Below are 25464 nucleotides of genomic sequence, written 5' to 3'. Positions count from 1 at the left end.
CCTCTGGCGGGCGGGACCGGGACAGAGGGACAGGGACAGACGGACACCTCCAGGACTGGCACACACGACCCTGCACGGGCCCCGGGATGGACACACAGGGACAGAGGGACAGGGACAGACGGACACCTCCGGGACTGACACACACGGCCCTGCACAGGCCCCGGGTGGACACACAGGGACAGAGGGACAGGGACAGACGGACACCTCCGGGACTGGCACACACGGCCCGCCGGCCCCAGGATGGACACACAGGGACAGAGGACAGGGACCGACGGACACCTCCAGGACTGGCACACACGGCCCTGCACGGGCCCCGGGATGGACACACAGGGACAGAGGACAGGGACAGACGGACACCTCCGGGACTGGCACACACGGCCCTGCACGGGCCCCGGGGTGGACACACAGGGACAGAGGGACAGGGACAGACGGACACCTCCGGGACTGGCACACACAGCCCTGCACAGGCCCCGGGGTGGACACACAGGGACAGAGGGACAGGGACAGACGGACACCTCCAGGACTGGCACACACAGCCCTGCACAGGCCCCAGGATGGACACACAGGGACAGAGGGACAGGGACAGACGGACACCTCCAGGACTGACATACACGGCCCTGCACGGGCCCCGGGATGGACACACAGATGGATGGACGGACACACGAGCCTGGCGTTGACTTGATTTTCCCAAACAGGAGTTTATTGGCCCGAGCTGGGGACCCTCGGCTGTTGGGGACCTTCCGGCCACTGGGGACCCTCTGGCCATGGGGGACCCTCTGGCCATGGGGGACCCTCCGGCCATTGGGGACCCTCCGGCCATTGGGGACCCTCCGGCTATTGGGGACCCTCTGAGCATTGCTCAAGGTCCAGGGGGGCTGTGCTGGCTCTTCCCAGGGCTCTGGAGCCCCCCAGCTCCCACCTCCCCCTTCCCAGGACTGGCTCCGGCGCGGAGCCGCCTCCAGAACAGGGCAGGGGGAGGAAGCCGAGCTGGAACCGGGGTCCCTGTCTCATTCCTAGGGGTCCCTGTCTCATTCCCAGGGGTCCCTGTCCCATCCCAGGGGTCCCTGTCCCATTCCCAGGGGTCCCTGTCTCATTCCCAGGGGTCCCTGTCCCATCCCAGGGGTCCCTGTCTCATTCCCAGAGGTCCCTGTCCCATCCCAGGGGTCCCTGTCCCATTCCCAGGGGTCCCTGTCCCATCCGGGAGTCATCGCCCCATCCCGCAGAGGGGTCCAGCTCCAAGGTGGGGGTGTCTCCTGGGATTCCCCCGCTCCCCCATTCCCAGGGAGTGCAAACAAAGCTCGTCCTGCTCTTCCCTTCGAGGGTCGAGGACATTTCCCCTCTCGGGGCTTTCTCAGCTGCCTCTGGGTTCATCTCCCGGCACTTTCCCTTCCACACATTGGCCAAAAAAAGCAGCGATCCGAGGCAGCCCGGCCCCAAAACCCCCGCGGAGGGAGCAGAGACCCCAGACCCCGGCGCGGGGCTCAGCTCCTCCCTCCCGCGGGGCGCGGGGGCCGCTCGGGGCCGTGCGGGCGCTCAGGAGATCTCATTGCCGAACACCTCGAGCAGCAGCGGCGTGAGCTGCATGCTGTGCTCGGGCTGGAAGGACAGACAGCGGTACTGCCTCGAGTACTCCTCGTTCAGGCTGCGTAGATCCGCCAGTTTTTGGATCATCTTGGCGTAGAGCAGGCGGCTGCCGGGCGCAGCGTGCCGGGCGCGGATGTAGCTCTGCAGCACCTCCGAGAGCCGCTCCTGCAGCGCCTCCACCCGCTGCGGCTCCCGCACGCCCGGCCGGTCTGCGGGAGCGCGGGGCTCAGGGCGAACCCCGAGGCTGGGGGGGAGTCCCTGCCTTGGGGGGGTTTAGGGTCTGGGGGGAGTCCCTGCCTTGGGGGGATTCCGTGCCTTGGGGGGGGCTTAGGGTCTGGGGGGATCCTGCCTTGGGGGGCTTTAGGGTCTCGGGGGAGTCCCTGCCTTGGGGGGATTCCGTGCCTTGGGGGGGCTTTAGGGTCTGGGGGGAGTCCCTGCCTTGGGGGGTTTAGGGTCTGGGGGGATTCCATCCCTTGCCCCTTTTCGGGGGGGGTCCTGCAGGGGGGGATATGGTCTGGGGGGATGCCACTCTTTCGGGGCTTTTTAGGGTCTGGGGGGAGTCCCTGCCTTGGGGGGGGTTTAGGGTCTGGGGGGTCCTGCTTCCCCCTTTTAGGTCTGGGGGATGCCATCTCTTTGGGGGCTTTTTTTTAGGGTCTGGGGGGAGAGTCCCTGCCTTGGGGGGTTTAGGGGGTGGTTTAGGGTCTGGGGGAGGAAGTCCCTGCCTTTGGGGGGTTTTTAGGGTCTGGGGGGATTCCCTGCCTTGGGGGGTTTAGGGTCTGGGGGGATGCCATGCCTTGGGGGGGTTTAGGAGGTCTGGAGGGAGTCCCTGCCTTGGGGGGTTTAGGGTCAGTGGGGGTTCCATCCCTTTCACCCCTTTTAGGGTCTGGGGGGATTCCCTTCCTTTAGTGGTTTTTTAGGGGTTGGGATGATTCCCTCCCTTTTGTGGCTTTTTAGGGAGTCCCTGCCTTGGGGGGATTTAGGGTCTGGGGGGATCAGCCTTGGGGGGGATTTTAGGGTTGGGGGGATTCCCATCCCTTTCACCCCTTTTTATGGGTCTGGCGCGGGCTGCACTGCTGGGGGAGGTTTTAGGGTTTGGGGGGAATCCCTGCATTGGGGGGGTTTAGAGTCTGGGGGGGTTCCATCCCTTTTACCCCTTTTTAGGGTCTGGGGGGATTCCCTGCCTTTTGGGGATTTTTAGGGTCTGGGGGGGGATTCCATCCCTTTCGCCCCTTTTTAGGGCCAGCCATACTCAGGGGGTTTTTCCTCCCTTCTGTAATTTTTGGATTTGAGGTTTTTCTGTGGGTTTTTAGGATTTGGGGTTTTTCTGTGGGTTTTTAGGATTGGTTCTGTGGGATTTTAGGATTTGGGTTTTTCTGTGGGTTTTAGGATTTGGGTTTTTCTGCGGATTTTAGGATTTGGGGTTTTTCTGTGGGTTTTTAGGATTTGGGGTTTTTCTGTGGGTTTTTAGGATTTAGGGTTTTTTCTGTGGGTTTTTAGGATTTGGGGTTTTTCTGTGGGTTTTTAGGATTTGGGTTTTTTTCTGTGTTTTTTCAGGATTTGGGGTTTTCCCCCTCCCTCCTGCGGGCTCTCAGGCTGTGGGCTGGCTGTGTCCCTACCTGGGGACAGGATGCAGATGGCCATGAGCAGCACGTGCTCCTCCTCGTGCAGGTTCAGCTTCTTCAGCCCCACCTGGAACTTCACCAGCGGCTCCAGCAGCTCCATGCTGTGCCCGGCTGCCGAGAGAGCGCGGCCTCAGGGCCTCTGAGGGACCTTGCCCTCTGGAAGGGGAGCATTTTCCCTCTGGAAGGGGAGCATTTTCCCTCTGGAAGGGGATTTTCCCTCTGGAAGGGGATTATTTTCTCTGGAAGGGGATTTTCCCTTTGGAAGGGGATTATTTTCCCTCTAGAAGGGGATTTTCCCTTTGGAAGGGGATTATTTTCCCTTAGAAGGGGATTTTTTTCCTTTGGAAGGGGATCTTTCCCTCTGGAAGGGGATTATTTTCCCTCTAGAAGGGGATTTTCCCTTTGGAAGGGGATTATTCTCCCTCTGGAAGGGGATTTCTTTCCCTTTGGAAGGGGATCTTTCCCTCTGGAAGGGGATTATTTTCCCTCTGGAAGGGGATTTCTTTCCCTTTAGAAGGGGATTTTTTTCTTCTGGAAGGGGATCTTTCCCTCTGGAAGGGGATTTTTTTCCTCTAGAAGTGGATTATTTTCCGTTTGGAAGGGGATTATTTTTCCTCTGGAAGGGGATTTTCCTCTTTGGAAGGGAATTTTTTTTTTTTTTTCCTTTAGAAAGGAATTTTTCCCTTTGGAAAGGAATTTTTTTCCCTTTAGAAGGGAATTTTTTTCTCTTGAAGGGGAATTTTTTCCCTTTGGAAGGGGATTATTTTCCCTCTAGAAGGTGATTTTTTCAGACACATCATGGTGCCACTGCAGACCTTGCAGCACCACTTGCCACCCCAAACCCCCCAAAACTTGGCCCAGGACCCCCCCTCATTCTCAGGAGGGCCCAGCAGGGGGAAATCAGAGAATTTTGGGGCTGGGGGCTCACTCACCCTGGGTGACATCGCTGACCCTGTACTTGAAGTCGGGGCTGCCACAGCTCCAGGACATGTCCTCGAGGGTGAAGGACTCGTTGGAGCGCAGCATGATCACCTCCATGGCGCTGCACTTGAGCAGCACAATCTGGTCCTCCACGCACAGATCCCTGCCAAGGGATTGCCCTCTGGGTGGGCTCGGGGGGCAGGGGGACACAGGGGACACAGGGGACACAGGGGACTGCCACCCCCAGGGCAGGAGCTTCCGCCTCGCCCGGCCCTCAGCTGGGGCTCCCTCCCCAGGAGTTCCCGTTCCAGGGGTGATTTCAGGTGGTTTTGCCCCAAAATCATGGAGTGAACAGAGCCTGAGACCCCTCCCCAGGAATTCCAGTTCCAGGGGTGATTTCAGGAGTGGTTTTGCCCCAAAATCATGGAATGAACAGAGCCTGAGACCCCTCCCCAGGAATTCCAGTTCCAGGGGTGATTTCAGGAGTGGTTTTGCCCCAAAATCATGGAATGAACAGAGCCTGAGACCCCTCCCCAGGAATTCCAATTCCAGGGGTGATTTCAGGAGTGGTTTTGCCCCAAAATCATGGAATGAACAGAGCCTGAGACCCCTCCCCTGGAATTTCCGTTCCAGGGGTGATTTCAGGTGTGGTTTTGCCCCAAAATCATGGAATGAACAGAGCCTGAGACCCCTCCCCAGGAATTCCAGTTCCAGGGGTGATTTCAGGTCTGGTTTTGCCCCAAAATCATGGAGTGAACAGAGCCTGAGATCCCCCTCAGGAATTCCCATTCTGATTTTTGTTTTCAGGTGAATTTTTGCCCCAAAATCATGGAATGAACAGAACCTGAGGCCCCTCCCAGGAATTCCTGTTCTGGGTTTTTTTCAGGTGTGTTTTTGCCCCAAATCTTGGAATGAACAGAGCCTGAGGCCCCTCCCAGGAATTCCTGTTCTGGGGTTTTTTCAGGTGTGTTTTTGCCCCAAATCTTGGAATGAACAGAAACCTGAGGCCTCTCCCAGGCCCCTCGGGTACTGCAGGAGCTCCGGGTGCAATCCCTGAGTGTTTTCCAGGATATTGGGGAAAAGGAGAACCCCGGGGAAGGGGAGAGAGCCAGAGGGCAGAGCTGGGGAGGGCAGCAGGGCATTCCTGAATTTGGGACCCGCGACCTCACCTGAAGCCCGGGATCATCTTAGCGAAGCCGATCACCTTCTGGATGCTGTAGCTGACCAGGTCGGCCAGGTGAGGCAGCATGGTGAGCTGCGAGAGCTCCAGGCTGGCCGAGGAGCTCTGCTCCTGCTCGTCCGGCTCGGCCAGGCCGGGGAACGGCGGCGGCTCCGCGGGCTCTGCGGGGGGAACGCTCTGAGCAGGGCACGGGCGGGGGGGCTGCGGATACTGAGACCCCCAGGGCTGAGGAAGGGCTCTGGAGAGACCCCCGGGGCTGAACAGCAGCTCGGTGAGACCCCCAGGGCTGAGGAAGGGCTCTGGAGAGACCCCCGGGGCTGAGGAAGGGCTCTGGAGAGACCCCCGGGGCTGGGGAAGGGCTCTGGAGAGACCCCGGGGCTGGGAAGGGCTTGGAGAGACCCCCGGGCTGGGGAAGGGCTCTGGAGAGACCCCGGGGCTGAGGAAGGGCTCTGGAGAGATCCTCGGGGCTGAGGAAGGGCTCTGGAGAGACCCCCGGGGCTGAGGAAGGGCTCTGGAAATGCTCTGAGGGCACCTGAGGGGGAGCTGCGGCTCGGTGCGACCCCCAGGACTGAGGAAGGGCTCTGGAGAGATCCTCGGGGCTGGGGAAGGGCTCTGGAGAGACCCCCGGGGCTGGGGAAGGGCTCTGGAGAGACCCTCGGGGCTGAGGAAGGGCTCTGGAGAGACCCCCGGGGCTGGGGAAGGGCTCTGGAGAGACCTCCGAGGGCCTGGGGAAGGGCTCTGGAGAGACCCCCGGGGCTGAGGAAGGGCTCTGGAGAGACCCCCAGGGCTGAGGAAGGGCTCTGGAGAGACCCCCGGGGCTGAACAGCAGCTCGGTGAGACCCCCAGGGCTGGGGAAGGGCTCTGGAGAGACCCCCGGGGCTGAGGAAGGGCTCTGGAAATGCTCTGAGGGCACCTGAGGGGGAGCTGCGGCTCGGTGCGACCCCCAGGACTGAGGAAGGGCTCTGGAGAGACCCCCGGGGCTGGGGAAGGGCTCTGGAGAGACCCCGGGGCTGGGGAAGGGCTCTGGAGAGACCCCCGGGGCTGGGGAAGGGCTCTGGAGAGACCCCCGGGGCTGAGGAAGGGCTCTGAGAGACCCCCGGGCTGGGGAAGGGCTCCTGGAGAGACCCCCGGGGCGGGGGAAAGGGCTCTGGAGAGAGACCCCCGGGGCTGAGCAAGGCTTCTGGAAATGCTCTGAGGGCACCTGAGGGGAAGCTGCGCCTCGGTGCGACCCCCGGACTGAGGAAGGGCTTTGGAGAGAACCCCCTGGGGCTGAGGAAGGGCTCTGGAGAGACCCCCGGGGCTGGGGAAGGGCTCTGGAGAGACCCCCGGGGCTGGGGAAGGGCTCTGGAGAGACCCCGGGGCTGGGGAAGGGCTCTGGGAATGCTCTGAGGAGGCACGGGGGGGCTGCGGCTCGGTGAGACCCCCAGGGCTGAGGAAGGGCTCTGGAAATGCCCTGAGCACCTCAGTGAGACCCCCAGGGCTGGACAGAGGCTCTGGAACCCCAAATCTGGGTGGAAGGGATGCATTTCGGCCCCCCTGAGCCCTGAAGGGCTGAGGGGAGGGAACCCCCCGGGGGCTTTTGAGGCCGAGTTCTGCAGAGGGCGTTGGGATTCAGGGCTGGGATCCCAGTCTGGGAGTGTGGGGTGAGGAGGAAGAGGAAGAGAAGGAAGAGGAGCAGGGCAGACCCTCGTGCCGGGGTTGATTTGGGCTCTGGCACAGCCCCTCCCCGCCCCCAGGATTTGGGATTTGGGGTGGTTTGGGCCGAGTCTGGGGTCCCTCCTGTCCCCCAGTCCCAGTTTGGGGCCGGGAGGAGCCGGGGCTCACCTGGGAAGGTGCTGAAGGAGCTGAAGAGATCCGAGGAATCCTCCGAGGACAGGTCATGGGCCAGCAGGGATGAGGGCTTGGTGTCCCCTCTGCTGCTGGGGTGGCTCCTCACAGGGGGCTGGGGGACAGAGCAGAGAAACCCCCCTGAGGGACACGGCTGGCAGGGGGGGGGCTCTGAGGATTTACAGACGGAATTTGAGGGATAAAAGGGATTTTTCTGGGGGGTCAGTACCCGAAATTTGGTGAAGTCGGCATAGGTGGGGTCGTAGGTTTTGTGGTGGGCCTCGAGCAGCACGTCGATGACTTTCTGCTGCTCCTCGGAGAGTTTGGGCTTGAGGCTTTCCCTCAGCGCCTCCTCCTCCTTCCTCCTCAGGATCAGCTCCCTCTTCCTCTGCACCTCCTCGTCCGTCAGGATGACTGGGGAAGGAAAAGGGGTGGGAATGAGCCCTGGATGCAACTCCCAGACCCTGGAAAATTGCTTTTGCCACCTGGAATCCCTTTTGCCACCTATAAAATCCCTTTTGCCACCTGGAAAACCCCTTTTGCCACCTGGAAAACCCCTTTTGCCACCTATAAAATCCCTTTTACCACCTGGAAAACCCCTCTTGCCACATGGAAAATTCCTTTTGCCACGTCTAGAACCCCTTTTACCACCTGAAAAATCATTTTGCCACTTGGAAAATCACTTTTGCCACCTGAAAAATCATTTTGCCACCTGGAAAATCCCTTTTGCCACCTGGAAAACCCCTTTGTGCCCCTCCAGCAGCTCAGCCCCTGTTTCCTGCTGTGCCCAGGAGGTTTTTTGGTGTTTCAGGCCATGCCCAGGAGGTTTTTTTGGTGTTTCAGGCCGTGCCAGCCGTGCCCGTGCCCGCTCTGCTCCCTCCTGCTTGCCCAGCCCTCTCCACTCCCCGACCCCTCGGCTCCCAGCTGCCACCAGGGGTGCCCAGCGCTGCTCCAGGGCACTTTTAATCTGATTTTTCAGGTCAAGGCACACTCAGGGCTGGGGATTTATGGCTTTTCTTGGGGCGGAGGCACTCGGCAGCGGCCAAAGGTTGGGCTCCACGCGAGGCTGGGCCTGTTTGCTCAGGGAAAAGGAGCATTTGGGGCCAATTTAGGCTGAAATCTTCAATTTTATCTGCCCTTAGAGGGGCTGGAAGGAATGAAGGTAGTTTCAGGAATCTCTGGGGTCCCCCTCAAAGCAGGAATTCCCTTCCCTCAGGAGCCGTTCTGGAATTTTCTGGAGCAGGGACCCTGTGCTGGGAGAGTCAGGGTGAAATTTGGGGCAGGAGGTCATGGAGGGCCTGTTTGCTCAAGGAAAAGGAGCATTTGGGGCCAATTTGGGCTGAAATCTTCACTTTTTGGTCAAACCTGAGAGGCCTCAGAGGGGCTGTGAGGGACAAAGGCAGTGGGGAGCTGCAGGAACCTCTGGGGTCCCCCTCAAAGCAGGAATTCCCTTCACTCAGGGGCTGTTCTGGAATTTTTTGAGGCAAGGACCCCGTGCTGGGAGGGTCAGGGTGGAATTTGGGGCAGGAGGTCGAGGAGGGCCTGTTTCCTCAGGGAAGAGGAGCAGCAATTTGGGCTGAAATCTAATGTTTTCATCCATTCTGAGAGGACCAGAGGGGCTGGAAAGAGACAAAGGACTGACAGGAACCTCTGGGATCCCCTCAGAGCAGGAATTCCTCCCTCAGGGAGCCGGTATGGAATTTATGAGGCCAAGTCCCCGGCTGGGAGGGTGTCAGGTGAAGAATTTGGGGCAGGAGGTCGAGGAGGCCTCTCCTGGCCTGGCCTGGCCCCTTTGGCCCAGGGCGATTTTCCGTTCTCCATTTTCCACTCTCCCGGCCTTGCCCAACCCCACAGAGGCCACAAAGTCGCTCCCACCTCCACCACCCGGCAGGAAAATCAGGATTTTGCCATTTTTCCCTTCCTAGATTTTACCACAGAAAGCAGCGCTCCACAGGGCATGCGTGCCAAGAGAAGGAGATGCAAAATGCCAATTTTAGGGGTTGCTTTAGGGGGGGGGGGATCAAACACCATGAGGGACAAACACCCTCCCTCAGCGTAGACCTGTCGGAGGCAGGGAAGGGGAAATTCCATTTAATTCCTCATTTTCTGGAGGCTCAGAAAGGTGGGAAAGGCCAGAATTCCCAGGCCCTGGCTGAGAATTCCCAAATCCCAAGGCCTGGAGGGGTTTTCTCTGCAGAAAACCACAAATATTTGCCTGAGCTGGTAGCTGGAAATGCCACGTGGCTGCCAGAGCCTGGGAGAGTTGGGGGTCACCCAGCTGAAAGGGAAAAAAAATTCAATTTTTCCCACGGGGAACACCCAAAATATTCCCCAAAAATTGGGGGTTAATCAGGGATAATTCACAAAGAGCTGGGGTTGATTGGGATTTGTTAATGGGGGAAAATTTTAATCTGGAAAAGGGAATTTTTGGGATGCCAAGGAAGGAAAAATCTCAGGAATACTCCCAAAAAACCCCCAGGAAAATAAAAAAAAAAGCAACTTAGAAATATCCCAGAAATAATTCTGGTTCCTCCTGCCCCAAACTGGGACAAACCCCCAAATTCCAGAGGTGGGCAAGAGCCCAAATTAACCCCGGCACGAGGCTCTGCCCTGCTCCTCTTCCTCTTCTTCCTCCCTACCCAACACCCTGTGAAAAACAAGGCCTCAAAACCTTCCTGATTTCCCTCCTTCCACCTAAAAATAACCCCAACCCTTCGCCCTCCCTCCCTTTTCCAGCAGCAAAGTCCATTTTTAGCTATTTTTAGCTCGTCTGGGTCAGTTTTGGTTAATGCAGGCAGGATTTGCTGTTTACACGTTAACTCCTGTGGGGAAAACCTGGAGAAAACCTGGAGAAAACCTGGAGAAAACCTGGAGAAAACCCCTGGAATTGCTGCCCAGCAATTCCCTGGGTCATTAATTGGCTGCTGGTACAAATTAAAGCAATTCCCTCATTAGGGGCTCCTCAAAAAGCAACGACAGCTCCCCAAAATTTGGGGGCAGCCAGGGTGGGATGGGTTTTATTCTTTGGGATTTTCCTCCCTCAAATCCCAAAGAATAAAATCAGGGATTCCCATCAGGATCATTGGGAATGAAAGGATTTTTTTCCCCCCTCACAAACACTCTAAATTCTGATTTTCTGGAGGGCCTGGGGTGACATCAGGCTCTGTTTGTGCCCTGCTCCCATATTCTGAATTTCCACAATCTCCCAGCAGAAAATGTTTGGTTGGAGCTCTCCAGGAGCACCCAGCTCCTCAAACACGCTCCATTTTTAAAAGCCACTTATCTCTAAATACACCAGGGGAGAACAAACATTTGGGCCACATTTGTGTGTTTGGACTGGCCTTAAAAACCTCTTTAATTCCCTCTGCTGTTGACTTAAGTCCCTGCTTTATCCCACATGGAAAAAAGGGTCAGGACAAAAAATAAAAATCCCAGAGGGAGAAGAGGAAAAGCCAAGCCTGCTCCATGGGGATGGGGAAGCTCATCCAGCTCTCCCCGAGGAGCACGGAAAATGCTGGAAAAGAGGATTTTCAGAGCTGTTGGGAGCTGTGGAGATGATTCTCCTCAGGAAAACCAGGAGGATCCATGAGGACACAGCTCTGGGGTGGGAAGGAATCATTAACCCGGCTGCTCTCAATCATTACCTGCTGCTTCCCCTGCCCTTTGCAGCCCAGGGAGGTGCCAGGGCAGCCCTGGCACTGCAGAGGGGCAGAGGGACAGGGCAGGGAGTGTGGGCAGGGAGTGTGGGCAGGGACTGTGGGCAGGGAGTGTGGGCAGGGAGTGTGGGCAGGGGCATTGCCTGGAGAGGGACAGAGGGCACAGGGAGTGTGGGCAGGGAGTGTGGGCAGGGAGTGTGGGCAGGGGCACTGCCTGGAGAGGGACAGAGGGCACAGGGAGTGTGGGCAGGGGCACTGCCTGGAGAGGGACAGAGGGCACAGGGAGTGTGGGCAGGGGCACTGCCTGGAGAGGGACAGAGGGCACAGGGAGTGTGGGCAGGGGCACTGCCTGGAGAGGGACAGAGGGCACGGCCTGGAGAGGGGCACTGACATTCCTTCCTCATCAGACATTCACACTCCTCCTCAGACACCCACACTGCATCACACACTCACACTCCTTCCTCCCTGACACACTCTCACTCCATCAGACACTCACACTCCCTGGGACACTCACACTCCTCCTTGGACACTCTCACTCCATCACACACTCACACTCCCTGAGACACACACTCCTTCCTCAGACACTCAGACACACTCACACTCCTTCCTCCTCACACACTCACACTCCTCACACACTCAGACTCCCTGGGACACACACTCCTTCCTCAGACACTCAGACACACTCACACTCCTTCCTCCTCACACACTCACACTCCTCACACACTCACTCCCACCCCTCCCTGGCACACTCCCACCCCTCCCTTGCACACTCACACTCCTTCATCACGCCAATGTCCAGGCAGCGTTTCAGCCAGGGCAGCCCTGGCACCAGGAAGGGGCAGAGACACAGGAGGGCCCCAGGAACATTCCCAGGGTCATTCCCTGGGCTCACACTCCCACTCCCACCCCTCCCTGGCACACTCCCACCCCTCCCTGGCACACTCACACTCCTTCATCATGCCGATGTCCAGGCAGCGTTTCAGCCGGCAGGCCTGGCAGTGCCGCCGGTTGTCCTTGGTGATGTGGCACTGCCCGCTGAAGGGACAGGTGAACATGGCATTCCTCTTCATGCTCCTCCTGCAAAAGGCACCAAAACCCTTCTTGGCCTCCATCCCTGCTGCTTTGGCTGGAGATCCAAACATCAGCTGGGTTGGAAAAGGAAAATTCCCCCCATGGAAACACCCAGAATGGTCTGGGGGAAAATGACCTTAAACCCAGCTCAATCCCCTTCCACTAAACCAGGCTGCTCTAAGCCCAGCCCAGCTGGTTGGAGAAGGATTTTGGGTCTAAAGAGGGATTTTTAAGGCCAGGAGGGTGGAAGGATTGCAGGGTTGAAGAGAAACCCCCTCGGCAGCAAAATAAACCCGAGCTGAGCTCTGTGGTTTAAACCCGGCCGCCCTAAGCCCGGCTTTGCTGGCAGAACTGGCCCGAGCACATTTTGGGTGTGCAGGGAGAGGAATTCTCGCTGCAGGACACGGAGAAAGGAGCCTGAAAATGACAACCCTGAGCTGCAGGGAAACCGCAGAGGAATGGGAACGTGGAGCCACCGGGACAAAGGGTCAGAGCCAGAATAATAACCCAGGGAAAAGGGTCAGAGCCAAAATAACCCGGGAGAAAAAGGGTCAGAGCCAGAATAACCCGGGAGAAAAAGGGTCAGAGCCAAAACAACCTGGGGAAAAAAGGGTCAGAGCCATAATAACCCAGGGGACAAAGGGTCAGAGCCAAAACAACCCGGGAGAAAAGGGTCAGAGCCAAATAAACCGGAGCAGAAGGGAAAAGGGTCAGAGTGAAAATAACCCGGGAGAAAAAGGGTCAGAGCCAGAATAACCCGGGAGAAAAAGGGTCAGAGAGAATAATAACCCAGGGAGAAAAAGGGTCAGAGCCAAAACAACCTGGGGAAAAAAGGGTCAGAGCCAGAATAACCCGGGAGAAAAAGGGTCAGAGCCAAAATAACCCGGGATAAAAAGGGTCAGAGCCAGAATAACCCGGGTGAAAAAAGGGTCAGAGCCAGAATAACCCAGGGAAAAGGGTCAGAGCCAGAATAATAACCCAGGGAAAAGGGTTACAGACAAATAACCCGGGAGAAAAAGGGTCAGAGTGAAAATAACCCGGGAGAAAAAGGGTCAGAGCCAGAATAACCCGGGTGAAAAAAGGGTCAGAGCCAGAATAACCCGGGAGAAAAAGGGTCAGAGCCAAAATAACCCGGGAGAAAAAAGGTCAGAGCCAAAACAACCTGGGGTAAAAAGGGTCAGAGCCAGAATAACCCGGGAAAAAGGATCAGAGCCAAAATAATAACCCAGGAAAAAGGGTTACAGACAAATAACCCGGGAGAAAAAGGGTCAGAGCCAAAATAACCAGGGAGAAAAAGGGTCAGAGTGAAAATAACCCGGGAGAAAAAGGGTCAGAGCCAGAATAACCCGGGAGAAAAAGGGTCAGAGTGAAAATAACCCGGGAGAAAAAGGGTCAAGGGCAGAAACTTCCAAGGAAAAAAATGATCAGGATCTTCCCAGGAGAAAAAGAGCCAGAATTTCCCAGGAAAAAGGTGGCAGAGGAATATTGGGAAGAAATTCCAGCCCTGGGAGAGAATTCCCAGAAAAGCTGTGGCTGCCCCATGCCTGGGAGTAAAAAAAAAGGGTAAAAAAAATATAAAATTGCATTTTAAAGATGGTAAATAGGGGTAAAAAAAAGTCAGATGTGGGTTAAAATATTAAATGTGGGTGATGAAGGAAAGTCTTGAGTAAAATATTAAGGGAATTGTTTTAAAATGGGTGAAAGAATTAAAAATATTCAGGATTTCCTCGGGTTGCAGACCCCAGGAATTAAAGGGAGTTTAATTCCTTAAAGGGAATTTTAAAAAGGGAGATTTAAAAAAAAAAAAGTGCCTTTTCCTGCTGGGAATTTTGGGAATTTTTTGGGGTCATTCCCCCAAAACCTTTGGAATTTTGCTGCTCCCATTGGAGAACCCCAATCCCAGCGCTCGGAATTCAGCCCAAAATTCCCAATTTTGGTGCAGAAAAAGCTTCTTTATTTCTTTAAAACCCCCAAGGAAAGGCTGGGAATGCACAAACAACGAGGGGAAACATTCCCAGGGCTCGGGGCAGGCCAAAATTCCAGGTTTGGAGTGAAAATTGCAGCTTGGACCATCCCAGGGAGTCGGGCTGGGCTGGAATTCCATGGAAACCTTGCCCAGGCTCCCATTCCCGGGAGGATTTGGGATCCCAGGGGCTAAAAATGGAAAATTCCAAAGCTCATTCCCAGCCTGGAGTGAGGGATTTGTGCATCCATGAAAAAACCCTGGAAAAACAGGGGGGAAAAAATCCCCCATCCCACCAAATAAATCAAATTTTTCCCCTTTTCACCATGGGAATTCCATCCTGGCTGGTTCCCCTTTGGCATTCCTGGGATTTTTAGGGATGGGGGGGGTGAAAAACCAGGGAAAAAATCCCCCATCCCACCAAATAAATCCATTTTTTCCCCCTTTCACCATGGGAATCCCATCCTGGCTGGTTCCCCTTTGGGATTCCTGGGGTTTTTTTTTGGATTGGGGGGTACAAAACTCCCAGATCCATTAAAAAATCCTGGAAAAATTGATTTATTTTATTGGATGGGGGTGGAAAAAAACCCCATCCCCCCAAAATAAATCCATTTTTTCCCCTTTCCCCTACATGAACCCATCCCTGCCAGTTCCCCCTCGCCCCCCCGGGTGGTTTTGGGGTCCCCCCGGGTATTTTTAGGATCCCCCCGGGTATTTTTGGGGTACCCCCGGGTATTTTTGTGGTCCCCCTTTGTGTTTTTAGGGTCCCCCCGGGTATTTTTAGGGTTCCCCCGGGTGTTTTTGTGGTCCCCCCGGGTGTTTTTGGGGTCCCCCCGGGTATTTTTGGGGTACCCCGGGTATTTTTGTGGTCCCCCTTTGTGTTTTTGGGGTCCCCCCGGGTATTTTTGGGGTACCCCCGGGTGTTTTTGTGGCCCCCCCGGGTGTTTTTGTGGTCCCCCCGGGTGTTTTTGGGGTCCCCCCGGGTATTTTTGGGTCCCCCGGATTTTTTTGGGCGCCCGGGTGTTTTTGTGGGTCCCCCCGGGATTTTGTGGCCCGTTGTCCGTCCCCCCGGGTGTTTTTTGGGGTCCCCCCGGGTGTTTTCGGGGTCCCCCCGGGTATTTTTGAGGTCCCCCGGGTGTTTTTGGGGTCCCTGGGGTGCAGCCCCACCTGAAGAAGCCCTTGCAGCCCTCGCAGGTGATGGCGTTGAAGTGGAAGCCGCTGGCTCGGTCCCCGCAGACGCCGCAGAGGCGCTGCCCGCCCTCGGCCCCGGAGCTGCTGCAGCCGCCCCCGTCCATGGCTGGGAAGGGCCAGGAACGGGAATAATCCTGGGGGTCCACCTGGGATGGGGAAAAATCGGGGGTTTGGGGTGAAATCTGACCGAAAATTCAGCATTTTTGCATTGGGGTCCACCTGGGATGGGGAAAAATCGGGGGTTTGGGGTGAAATCTGACCGAAAATTCAGCAAAATCAGCCCTAAAATTCAGCATTTTTGCATTGGGGTCCACCTGGGATGGGGGAAAATCGGGGGTTTGGGGTGAAATCTGACCGAAAATTCAGCATTTTTGCCTTGGGTTCTCTCTGATCTGGGGCAAAATTGGCTAAAATCAGCCCTAAAATTCAGGATTTTTCCCTTGGGTTCTCTCTGATTTAGGGCATAGTTGGGGGTTTAGCCCCAAAATTAGCCCTAAAATTAGCCCCAAAAGTCAGGATTTTTCCTTGCATTCCTTCCACCTGATCTGGGGCAAAGTTGGGGATTTAGACCTAAAATTCAGCATTTTTGCATTGGGTTCCACCTGGGCTGGGGAAAATCCGGGGTTCGGGGTGAAATCTGACCGAAAACTCAGCAAAATCAGCCCTAAAATTCAGCATTTTTGCATTGGGTTCTCTCTGATTTAGGGCAAAATTGGGGATTTAGCCCTAAAATTAGGCCTAAAATTCAATAATTTTGTCTTGGATTCTCTCTGATCTGGGGTAAAATTGGCCCTAAAATTCACAATTTTTTACTTCAGTTCCCTCTGATCTGGGGCAAAATTTGGAGTTCAGGCCTAAAATTCAGGATTTTTCCTTGGATTCCTTCCAAATGATTTGGGGCAAAATCAGGGGTTCAGACCTAAAATCACCCCTAAAATTCAGGATTTTTGCCTTTGCTTCCACCTGGGATGGGGAAAAATCGGGGGTTTGGGGTGAAATCAGCCCTAAAATTCAGCAAAATCAACCCAAAAATTCAACATTTTTGCCTTGGGTTCTCTCTGATCTGGGGCAAAATTGGGGATTTAGCCCTAAAAGTAGCCCTAAAATTCAGGATTTTTTCCTTGGATTCCTTCCACCTGATCTGGGCCAAAATTGGCTAAAATCAGCCCCAAAATTCAGGATTTTTCCTTGGATTCCCCTGATTTATGGCAAAGTTGGGAGTTCAGGCCTAAAATTCAGGATTTTTCCTTGGATTCCCTCTGATCTGGGGGAAAATCCATGGAATAAATCCATGGGAAATCCATGGAAAAATCCATGGAATAAATCCTTGAAAAAATCAATGGGATAAATCCATGGAATAAATCCATGGAATGAAATCCATGGAATGAAATCCAGGGGAAAATCCATGGGGAAAATCCATGGGAAATCCTTGAAAAATCCTTGAAAAATCCATGAAAAAATCCTTGAAAAAATCCATGAAAAATCCCTGAAAAATCCCTGAAAAATCCATGAAAAAATCCATGAAAAATCCATGAAAAATCCATGAAAAATCCATGAAAAATCCATGAAAAATCCTTGAAAAATCCTTGAAAAAATCCTGAAAAAAAATCTTCAAAAAAAGAAAAAATCAATGGGAAATCCTTGAAAAATCCTTGAAAAAATCAATGGGAAACCAGAGAGGGAAGGGGTGAAAGTTTCCCAACGGAATTGGGAGCAAAGAGCAGGGCCAGATCCAACGGCCCTGGCAATTCCAGCTGGGAATAAAAACGAGCCTGGCAACCCCAGATCCCAGAAAAAAAATTGGGAATATTCCAGCTTTAACCCTTGGCTTGCCATTCCCAGCTCCTCCTAAATGGGAAAATCCAGCTGAGCTCAGTTTTTCATCCCCAAAAAATTCCCTCCAGGGAGAAGATTTTCCTCCTTTTCCAAGGAAAAAGTCCAAAAAAATTCCAGGAATGGGAGCTGGGTTTCTTTTATTTCATTTATTTCCTAATTCCTGTTCTTTCCTGTCTCATCCCAGATAAAATCCAGGCAGAAGCTGCCCCTGCTTGTGGGAAATTCCAGAAGCTTCTCCCTGGATTTCGAAATATTCCCAAACTGGTTTGTGCTCCCTCAGCCTCTGGAGGGAGAGAAAACCACCCTGGGAAATCAGAATTCCTGGGAATTTTCAATTTGGGTTAATTATTTTTAGCATCTCCAGCTTCTCTTGGGGCGTTTTTTTAGTTGGTTCCAGAGGGAGGGAAATTCCGGGGAAAATTCGGGGAAAATTCAGTGAAAATTCAGGGAAAATTCAGGGAAAATTCAAGGGAAAATTCAGGAAAATTCAAGGGAAATTCAAGGAAAATTCAGGGAAAATTCAAGGGGAAATTCAAGGGAAAATTCAAGGGAAAATTCAAGGGAAAATTCAAGGGAAATTTCAAGGGAAAATTCAAGGGGAAATCCCAGGGGAAAATTCCAGGGGAAAATTCCAGGGGAGAAAATTCCAGGGGGAGAAAATTCCAGGGGGAGAAAATTCCAGGGGGAGAAAATTCCAGGGGGGAAATGGATTTGGGGAGGGATTTGGGGAGGAGGATTGGATTTTGGGAAGAGAATTGGGAAGAGGAATGGATTTTGGAGGAGAATTGGATTTTGGGAGGAGGAATGGGAGGAGAATTGGATTTTGGGAGGGATATTTGGGAAGAGGATTGGATTTTTGGAGGAAGAATGGATTTGGGGAGGAGGTTTGGGGAGGAGAATTGGATTTTGGGAAGGATATTTGGGAGGAAGAATGGATTTGGGGAGGAGAATTGGGAAGAGGATTGGATTTGGGAAGGAGGAATGGATTTGGGGAGTGAAAATTGGATTTTGGGAGGGATATTTGGGAGGAAAATTGGATTTTGGGGGCAGCCAAGAGCCCAAATCCCTGCCCTGGCCCTTCCCTGGGATGTGCCCGCTGGAAATGGGAATTCTCATCCCCAGGAGCTGCAGGAGGAGGAGGAGGAAGAGGAGGAAGGAGGAGGAAGGGGAAGGAGGAAGAGAGAGGAGGAAGGAGGAGGAGGAGGGGAGAGGAGGAAGGGAGGAGAGGAGGAGGGGGAGGCGAGGAGGAAGGGAGGAGGAGGCGAAGAAGGAGGAAGAGGAGGAAGAGGAGGAGGAGAGAGAGGAGGAAGGAGAGAGGAGGAGGAGGAAGAGGAGGAGGAAGGGGAGAGAGGAGGAAGGAGGGGGAAGGGGGCGAGGAGGGAGGAGGCAGCGGAGGAAGAGGAGGAAGAGGAGGAGAGGGGAGGAGAGAAGAGGGGGAGGAGGAGAGAGAGGAAGAGAGAGGAGAGAGGGAGAGGAGAGGAGGGCGGAAGGAGGAAGAGGGGAGGAGGAAGGAGGAGAGGAAGGAGGAGAGGAGGCAGGAGGAGAAGGAGGAGAGAGGAGGAAGAGGAGGAGGAAGAGGCGGAAGAAGAGGAGGAAGAGGAGAGGAAGAGGAGGCGGAAGGAAGAGGAGGAGGAAAAGAGGCGGAGAAAGAGAGGCCGAGGAAAGAGAGAGAAGGCGAGGAAGAGAGGAGTGAGGACGAGGCGGCGGCATGAGGCAGGCCGGCTGGCGACGGGAGGAAGAGGAGGAAGAGGAGAGAAAGAGGAGGAGGAGGAGGACGGGGGGGATGATGCAGCAGCCACCACCTACAATTGGGAAATTGAGCAATGGGAGCAGCAGCCACGCCTGGGGCACGGAGAGAAGGTGAGAAAACCCTCGGGAAACTCCTCCAGAACAAAAAAAGGTGGTAAAAAAATTAAAAATAAATTAAAATTTTCCCTTTTCTGCCCAGTTTGGCTCTGGGGAGGAAGAGCAAGGACAGGAATGGAGGGAGAGGCTCCAGGGAAGGAGGAAATGCCTCGGATCCAACTCCCAGGTGTTGTTTTCAACCCTTTCCCTTTGGGAGCAGGGGAAAAAAAGGGCGAGGGTTGAGCTGATAAGGGCTGAGATAAGAGCAAAGGGCCCGAGGAGGAGCTGAGTCAGCAGGGGATGGAGATGGAGGGGACCGGGTGGCACTGGGCACATCCTGGGCTGGCACTGGGCACATCCCGGGGTGGCACTGGGCACATCCCGAGGTGGCACTGGGCACATTCCTGGGCTGTGCCACTGGGCACATCCCGGCTGCACTGGGCACTCCGGGGCTGGCACTGGGCACATCCCGAGGTGGCACTGGGCACATCCCGGGGTGGCACTGGGCACATCCTGGGCTGGCACTGGGCACATCCCGAGCTGGCACTGGGCACATCCCGGAGTGGCACTGGGCACATCCCGGAGTGGCACTGGGCACATCCCGGGGTGGCACTGGACACATCCCGGGCTGGCACTGGGAACATCCCAGGGTGGCACTGGGCACATCCCAGAGTGGCACTGGGCACATCCCGGGCTGGCACTGGGCACATCCCAGGGTGGCACTGGGCACATCCTGGGCTGGCACTGGGCACATCCTGGGCTGGCACTGGGCACATCCCAGGGTGGCACTGGGCACATCCTGGGCTGGCACTGGGCACATCCCGGGCTGGCACTGGGCACATCCTGGCACTGCCACCCCGGGCACCTTTCAGTTTCAGCTCATTTTCCCTGGATTTTTATTTCTTTAATCTCAATTTCCCTGGATTTTTATTTCTTTAATCTCAATTTCCCTGGATTTTTATTTCTTTAATCTCAATTTCCTTGGATTTTTATTTCTTTAATCTCAATTTCCTTGGATTTTATTTTTTTAATCTCAATTTCCCTGGATTTTTATTTCTTTAATCTCAATTTCCCTGGATTTTTATTTCTTTAATCTCAATTTCCTTGGATTTTTGCTCTTCTTGCTCTCCTCATATTTTCCCCCTGCTCCTCTCTCACCCTTCACTTTCCCCATCATCTCCCTGATTTATTTTATTTTTAATTCCCATTTTTCAGGCTTCTCTTCCCATCCCACCCCATTTTTAACAGGAATTTCCCCTCCCAAATTTTCAATTCCCATTTTTCAGGCTTCTCTTCCCATCCCACCCCATTTTTAACAGGAATTTTCCCTCTCCCAAATTTTCAATTCCCATTTTTCAGTCTCAAATTTCCATCCCACCCCATTTTTAACAGGAATTTTCCCTCTCCCAAATTTTTAATTCCCATTTTTCAGTCTCAAATTTCCATCCCAGCCCATTTTTAACAGGATTTTCCCTCTCCCAATCCCAGAATTTCCCCTCAGGGAGCTCAGGCCGGGCTGGCTCTGCTTTGGCTCAACCCCAAGAAGTTAAAAATTCTTCCCAGGATCAGGATTAGCCCTTAAAAGGAGAAAAAAAACCCCTGGATTTTCCATTTATTCCTCCCTAAACCCAGCAGGATTCAGGGATCCAACCCCAGGCCTGATTTTACCTGGGGGAAAATTCAGATTTTTGGGATTTTTCTCCTTGCTGGGACATCTCTGAGCTGATCTGGTCACGCCCTGGAGATCTGGGCCAGACATCTCCCATCATCCTCATCATCACCTTCATCATCCTGGCCCACATTTCCCAGGACTCCAGAGGGATCCCAGGCTCACCCTGGCATTTTTCCACCTTTATTTCAACCCATTTCCACCAGCTCCAGCCCAACACCGGCACTTTTTAAACTTTATTTTCATTTATTTTACTTTATTTAAATTTATTTACTTTATTTTATTTATTTTACTTTATTTTACTTATTTTAATTTTGTTTTACTTATTTTACTTTATTTTAATTTTGTTTTACTTTATTTTACTTTATTTACTTTATTTTTAATTTTATTTAATTTATTTAATTTTATTTAATTTTATTTGACTTTAATTTGGACTTTATTTGACTTTATTTGACTTTATTTGACTTTATTTGACTTTATTTTGACTTTATTTGACTTTATTTGACTTTTATTTGACTTTTATTTGACTTTTATTTATGCCAGTTTTTGCTCCCCTTGGTTTCCCCAGATTTATTTTACTTCATTTTACTTCATTTACTTCATTTTTGCTCCCCTTGGTTTCCCCATGATTTCTTTCACTTTATTTCACTTTATTTCACTTTATTACACTTTATTATTTCACTTTATTTCACTTTATTTTTTGCTCCCCTTGGTTTCCCCAGATTTATTTTACTTTATTTTACTTTATTTTTACTTTATTTTTACTTTATTTTTACTTTATTTTTACTTTATTTTACTTTATTTTTACTTTTTTATGCCAGTTTTGCTCCCCTTGGTTTCCCCAGATTTATTTTACTTTATTTTACTTTATTTTACTTTATTTTTACTTTATTTTACTTTATTTTTACTTTATTTTTACTTTTATTTATGCCAGTTTTGCTCCCCTTGGTTTCCCCAGATTTCTCTCTCTTCACCTTTGGGTTTAATCTGAATTTCCCTGGATTTTTCTCCCCTTCCTGCCTGATTTTCCTGGATTTAATCTTCATGTCCTGGGATTATTCCTCCCCTTAATTTCCCCGGATTTTTCCCGGGTTTAACCCAAATTTCCCGGGATTTTTTCTCTGCTCACTCCTCACTTTCCCTGGATTTTTCTCCCATTTATTTCCCCGGATTTTCCCCGGGTTTAACCCCAAATTTCCCGGGATTTTTTCTCTGCTCACACCTCGATTTCCCTGAATTTTTCTCCCATTAATTTCCCCAGATTTTTCCTGGGTTTAACCCAAATTTCCCGGGATTTTTTCTCTGCTCACACCTTGATTTCCCCATCACCTCCCTGGATTTTTCTCCCATTGATTTCCCCGGATTCTTCCCGGGTTTAACCCAAATTTTTCGGGATTTTCACTCTGCTCACACTTTGCTTTCCCTGGATTTTCCCTCCCTCTTCCCTGGATTTCAACCCAAATTTCCCGGGATTTTCACTCTGCTCACTCCTCACTTTCCCTGGATTTTTCTCCCATTTATTTCCCCGGGTTTAACCCCAATTTCCCGGGATTTTCGCTCTGCTCACACCTTTATTTCCCTGGATTTTTCTCCCATGTATATTCCCGGGTTTAACCCAAATTTCCCAGGATTTTCCCTCCACTCACACCTTGATTTCCCTGGATTTTCCTCCCTTTGGTTTCCCCGGATTTTCCCCGGGTTTAACCCCAATTTCCCGGGATTTTCGCTCTGCTCACACCTCGATTTCCCTGGATTTTTCTCCCATGTATATTCCCGGGTTTAACCCAAATTTTTCGGGATTTTCACTCCGCTCACACTTTGCTTTCCCTGGATTTTCCCTCCCTCTTCCCTGGATTTCAACCCAAATTTCCCGGGATTTTCGCTCCACTCACACCTCGCTTTCCCTGGATTTTTTTCCCATTGATTTCCCCGGATTTTCCCCAGGTTTAACCCAAATTTCCCGGGATTTTTGCTCTGCTCACACTTTGCTTTCCCTGGATTTTCCCTCCCTCTTCCCTGGATTTCAACCCAAATTTCCCGGGATTTTCGCTCCACTCACACCTCGCTTTCCCTGGATTTTTTTCCCATTGATTTCCCCGGATTTTCCCCAGGTTTAACCCAAATTTCCCGGGATTTTGGTGTCCCGCCTCGCCCGCGGCTCCTTCCCCGGCTGGAGGAAGATGAGTCACGGGCGGCTCCGGGGGAGGAGGAGACGCCGCAAAAACGTCGCTTCTCCCGAAAACCTCTTTCCGAGAAAAAAAAAAAAAAACAACTTTTCTCAAGTCTCCAGCCTTGAAAAGGAGAGGAAAAAGCGGCTCTGCCGACCCCAAACAGCCCCAAAAAATTTTTTGGGGATGTTTAGGGGAGGATCCCTCAATTCCTGGTGTATAAAAATCCCCCCCGTACCTCGATTTTCCTGGCTCGGGATCCTCCAAAATCTGGGAAGGCGCTGGGGAATGAAGAAGGAAGGGGGGTTAATGTCGTGTTGGGGGGTTCAGCCCCCCAAAATCCCCCCCAAAAAATCCCAAATTGGGACCTTGAGCGTGGCTTTTTTTGGGGTGCTTACTCATGGGAACAACCAGAAACCCCAAAATCACCTTACAGGAAACGCTGAAATCACCTTACAGGAAACCCTAAAGTCACGCTGACACCCCCAGGGCACCCCGGAACCCCAAAATCACCTTAGAGGAACCCCCAAAATTCACATGAACCCCCCCCAGGGCATCCCGGAACCCCAAAATCACCTTAGAGGAACCCCCAAAATTCACATGAACCCCCCCAGGGCACCCCGGAACCCCCAAAATCACCTTAGAGGAACCCCCAAAATTCACATGAACCCCCCCAGGGCACCCCGGAACCCCCAAAATCACCTTAGAGGAACCCCCAAAATTCACACGAACCCCCCCAGGGCACCCAGGAACCCCAAAATCACCTTAGAGGAACCCCCAAAATTCACACGAACCCCCCCAGGGCACCCGGGAATTTCCAGGGTTTGAAGGTCCCCCCAAAAAGGGGGGGAGAGGGGGGGGACAGCGGTGCCTTTTCGGGGTGTGGGGACCCCCGGAACAGCGCAGAACTCCCGGATTTCTGGGGGTGCCCGAGCCCCCCAAAACCAGGGCGGACCCCCAGAACGGGACGGAGTCACCCCAAACTTAAGGGGGATCCGAATTTTGGGCAGGGAAAGCCCCGAGAACCCCCAGCTCGGGGGGGGTCACGGGGGTCCTACAGAGAACCCCCGACCCCTCCCGGTGTACCGGAGGGGGGGTCAGACACACACGGCACCCCCAACCCAGCACGGGAACCGCAAACCAGGAAGAACCGGGGAGATTCAGCGCCCGGCCCGTGTCGGGACAGCCCGGGAGTTGGGAACCCTCCCGGCACCCCCGGGGCCCCCGCACCGCCCCCGCAGCCCCGGTTCGGCCGCAGCCGCCACCCCGGTGGGGCCACCCCCGTGTCCCGGGAAGCGCCGGTGGCACGGCAGGGGCGGGGGAGCGGAGAAGGGCTGGGCTTGGCCCGGCCCGGTGTCCCCTGCTCGGTCCCTGAGCCCGAGCCCCGGTGTCCCTTGCCCAGGACCTGAGCCCCGGTGTCCCCGGCCCGGGACGTGAGCCCGAGCCCCGGTGTCCCCTGCCCGGTCTCCTGAGCCCTGACCCCGCTGTACCCGTCCCTGCTGACCCCCTGCCCTGTCCCTGAGCCCCGGTGTCCCCCCTGCCCGGTCCCTGAGCCCCAGTGTCCCCGGTGTTCCCGGTACCTGAGCCCCGGCCCCGCTGCCGCCCCCGCCCCGCCCGCTGCCGCCTTTTGACGGGAACCGGCGCCCCCGGCCCCGCCCAGGCCCCGCCCACACGCTCCATATAAGGTCAGAAATGGGCGCGGTCACGGCCAAGGGGGCGTGGTGTTGCACGTGGCTCCCCGGAAGCGCGGGGGCTTCTCCAGAGGGTCCCGGGAGCGCTGCCCGCCCTCTGCCCCCGGACCCCGCTGACCACCCGGTGCCCACCCAGCTTCCCGCTGCCCACCCGGTGTCCCCTGACCCCGCTGACCACCTGGACCCCACTGACCACCCGGTGCCCACCCGGCTTCCCGCTGACCACCCGGTGCCGCCTGACCCCGCTGCCCACCTGGACCCCACTGGCCACCCGGTGCCCACCCGGCTCCCGCTGACCACCCGGTGCCCACCCAGCTTCCCGCTGCCCACCCGGTGTCCCCTGACCCCGCTGACCACCCGGTGCCCACCCAGCTTCCCGCTGCCCACCCGTTGCCCCTGGACCCCGCTGACCACCTGGACCCCACTGACCACCCGGTGCCCACCCGGCTTCCCGCTGCCCACCCGGTGCCCCCCGAACCCCGCTGATCACCCGGTGCCCACCCGGCTTCCCGCTGACCACCTGGACCCCACTGACCACCCGGTGCCCCCCGAACCCCGCTGACCACCCGGTGCCCCCCGTTCCCGCTGCCCACCCGGTGCCCCCCGTTCCCGCTGCCCACCCTGTCCTTGCTGCCCTGCTGGCTCAGGGCACTCTTGGGGTGCCAACGCCCGGCGCTCCGGGAGCTGCCACCCCTCCCGACAGCCCGGTGGGTGCCCGGTGCTGCACCGGGACAGAACAAAGGCCACCAGAGTGCCACCCCCAGCACTCCTGGCTCTTTGCAGGCTCCAGCTGCTCCCGCTGTCCCCACAGACCCCGAGGGGGCCATCCGAAATCCTCTTGTTGGGCACTTGGAATGTGGGATTTTGGGCAGAGCCAGCTCAACCCAACCCAACCCAAAGATGCTCCATTGCCTGGGCACGCTGCACCCTCAGTCTAAAAAATCGGGATATTCGACAATTTTCCCCTTTCCTCTCCAAATCCCCACCCGGGGTGCAGCGAGAGGAGCTCCCGGAGCAGCCCTGCTGCTGCTCCCGGGTTTCTCGGGGGTCCCCTAAACCCAAAATCCCGAGAGCAAAAGAGCCCCCGGCACTGCAGAGCCCCCGCAGCCGCGGGCACCGGGTTCAGCCGCCGCGCTTTGCGTGGGGAAAACGCTTCGAAATCGCCTTTAAATTGATTTAATGAGGCCGAGGAGGGGAAAACAACGTCTGGGAAGAAATGGGAGCTCATCAGAGGCAATTT

General features: G+C 54.5%; 1 protein-coding gene across 1 annotated transcript; it reads right to left on the bottom strand.

Annotated features, from left to right (window-relative positions):
- Positions 1-678: 678 nt before the first annotated feature.
- Positions 679-24159, bottom strand: VDR (vitamin D receptor). Its single transcript, XM_050984300.1, has 10 exons — positions 24114-24159; positions 22772-22814; positions 14992-15161; positions 11737-11867; positions 7364-7548; positions 7132-7249; positions 5297-5468; positions 4139-4290; positions 3201-3317; positions 679-1793 (listed from the first exon to the last, which is right to left on the bottom strand). Exons 3-10 carry the CDS (start codon positions 15117-15119, stop codon positions 1534-1536), a joined length of 1263 nt encoding a protein of 420 aa, XP_050840257.1. The 5' UTR covers positions 15120-15161; positions 22772-22814; positions 24114-24159; the 3' UTR covers positions 679-1533.
- Between the last annotated feature and the right edge of the window lie 1305 nt (positions 24160-25464).

The sequence above is a fragment of the Serinus canaria genome, chromosome 25 (genome assembly GCF_022539315.1).
Source record: "Serinus canaria isolate serCan28SL12 chromosome 25, serCan2020, whole genome shotgun sequence".
NCBI classification, from domain to species: Eukaryota; Metazoa; Chordata; class Aves; order Passeriformes; family Fringillidae; genus Serinus; species Serinus canaria.
Note: the sequence above shows the minus strand (reverse complement) of the source record. Positions and strands in the feature narration are given on the sequence as shown.

What these genes read in the sequence shown, in the direction of transcription:
- VDR (XM_050984300.1), bottom strand. Translation starts at nt 15,119, where the DNA reads ATGGACGGGGGCGGCTGCAGCAGCTCCGGGGCCGAGGGCGGGCAGCGC. An exon ending in GGCTGCAAGGGCTTCTTCAG is followed by an intron (nt 11,868 to 14,991) that starts GTGGGGCTGCAC and finishes TGCCTTTTGCAG; the next exon opens with GAGGAGCATGAAGAGGAATG. An exon ending in AAGATGATCCCGGGCTTCAG is followed by an intron (nt 4,291 to 5,296) that starts GTGAGGTCGCGG and finishes ATCCCTTGGCAG; the next exon opens with GGATCTGTGCGTGGAGGACC.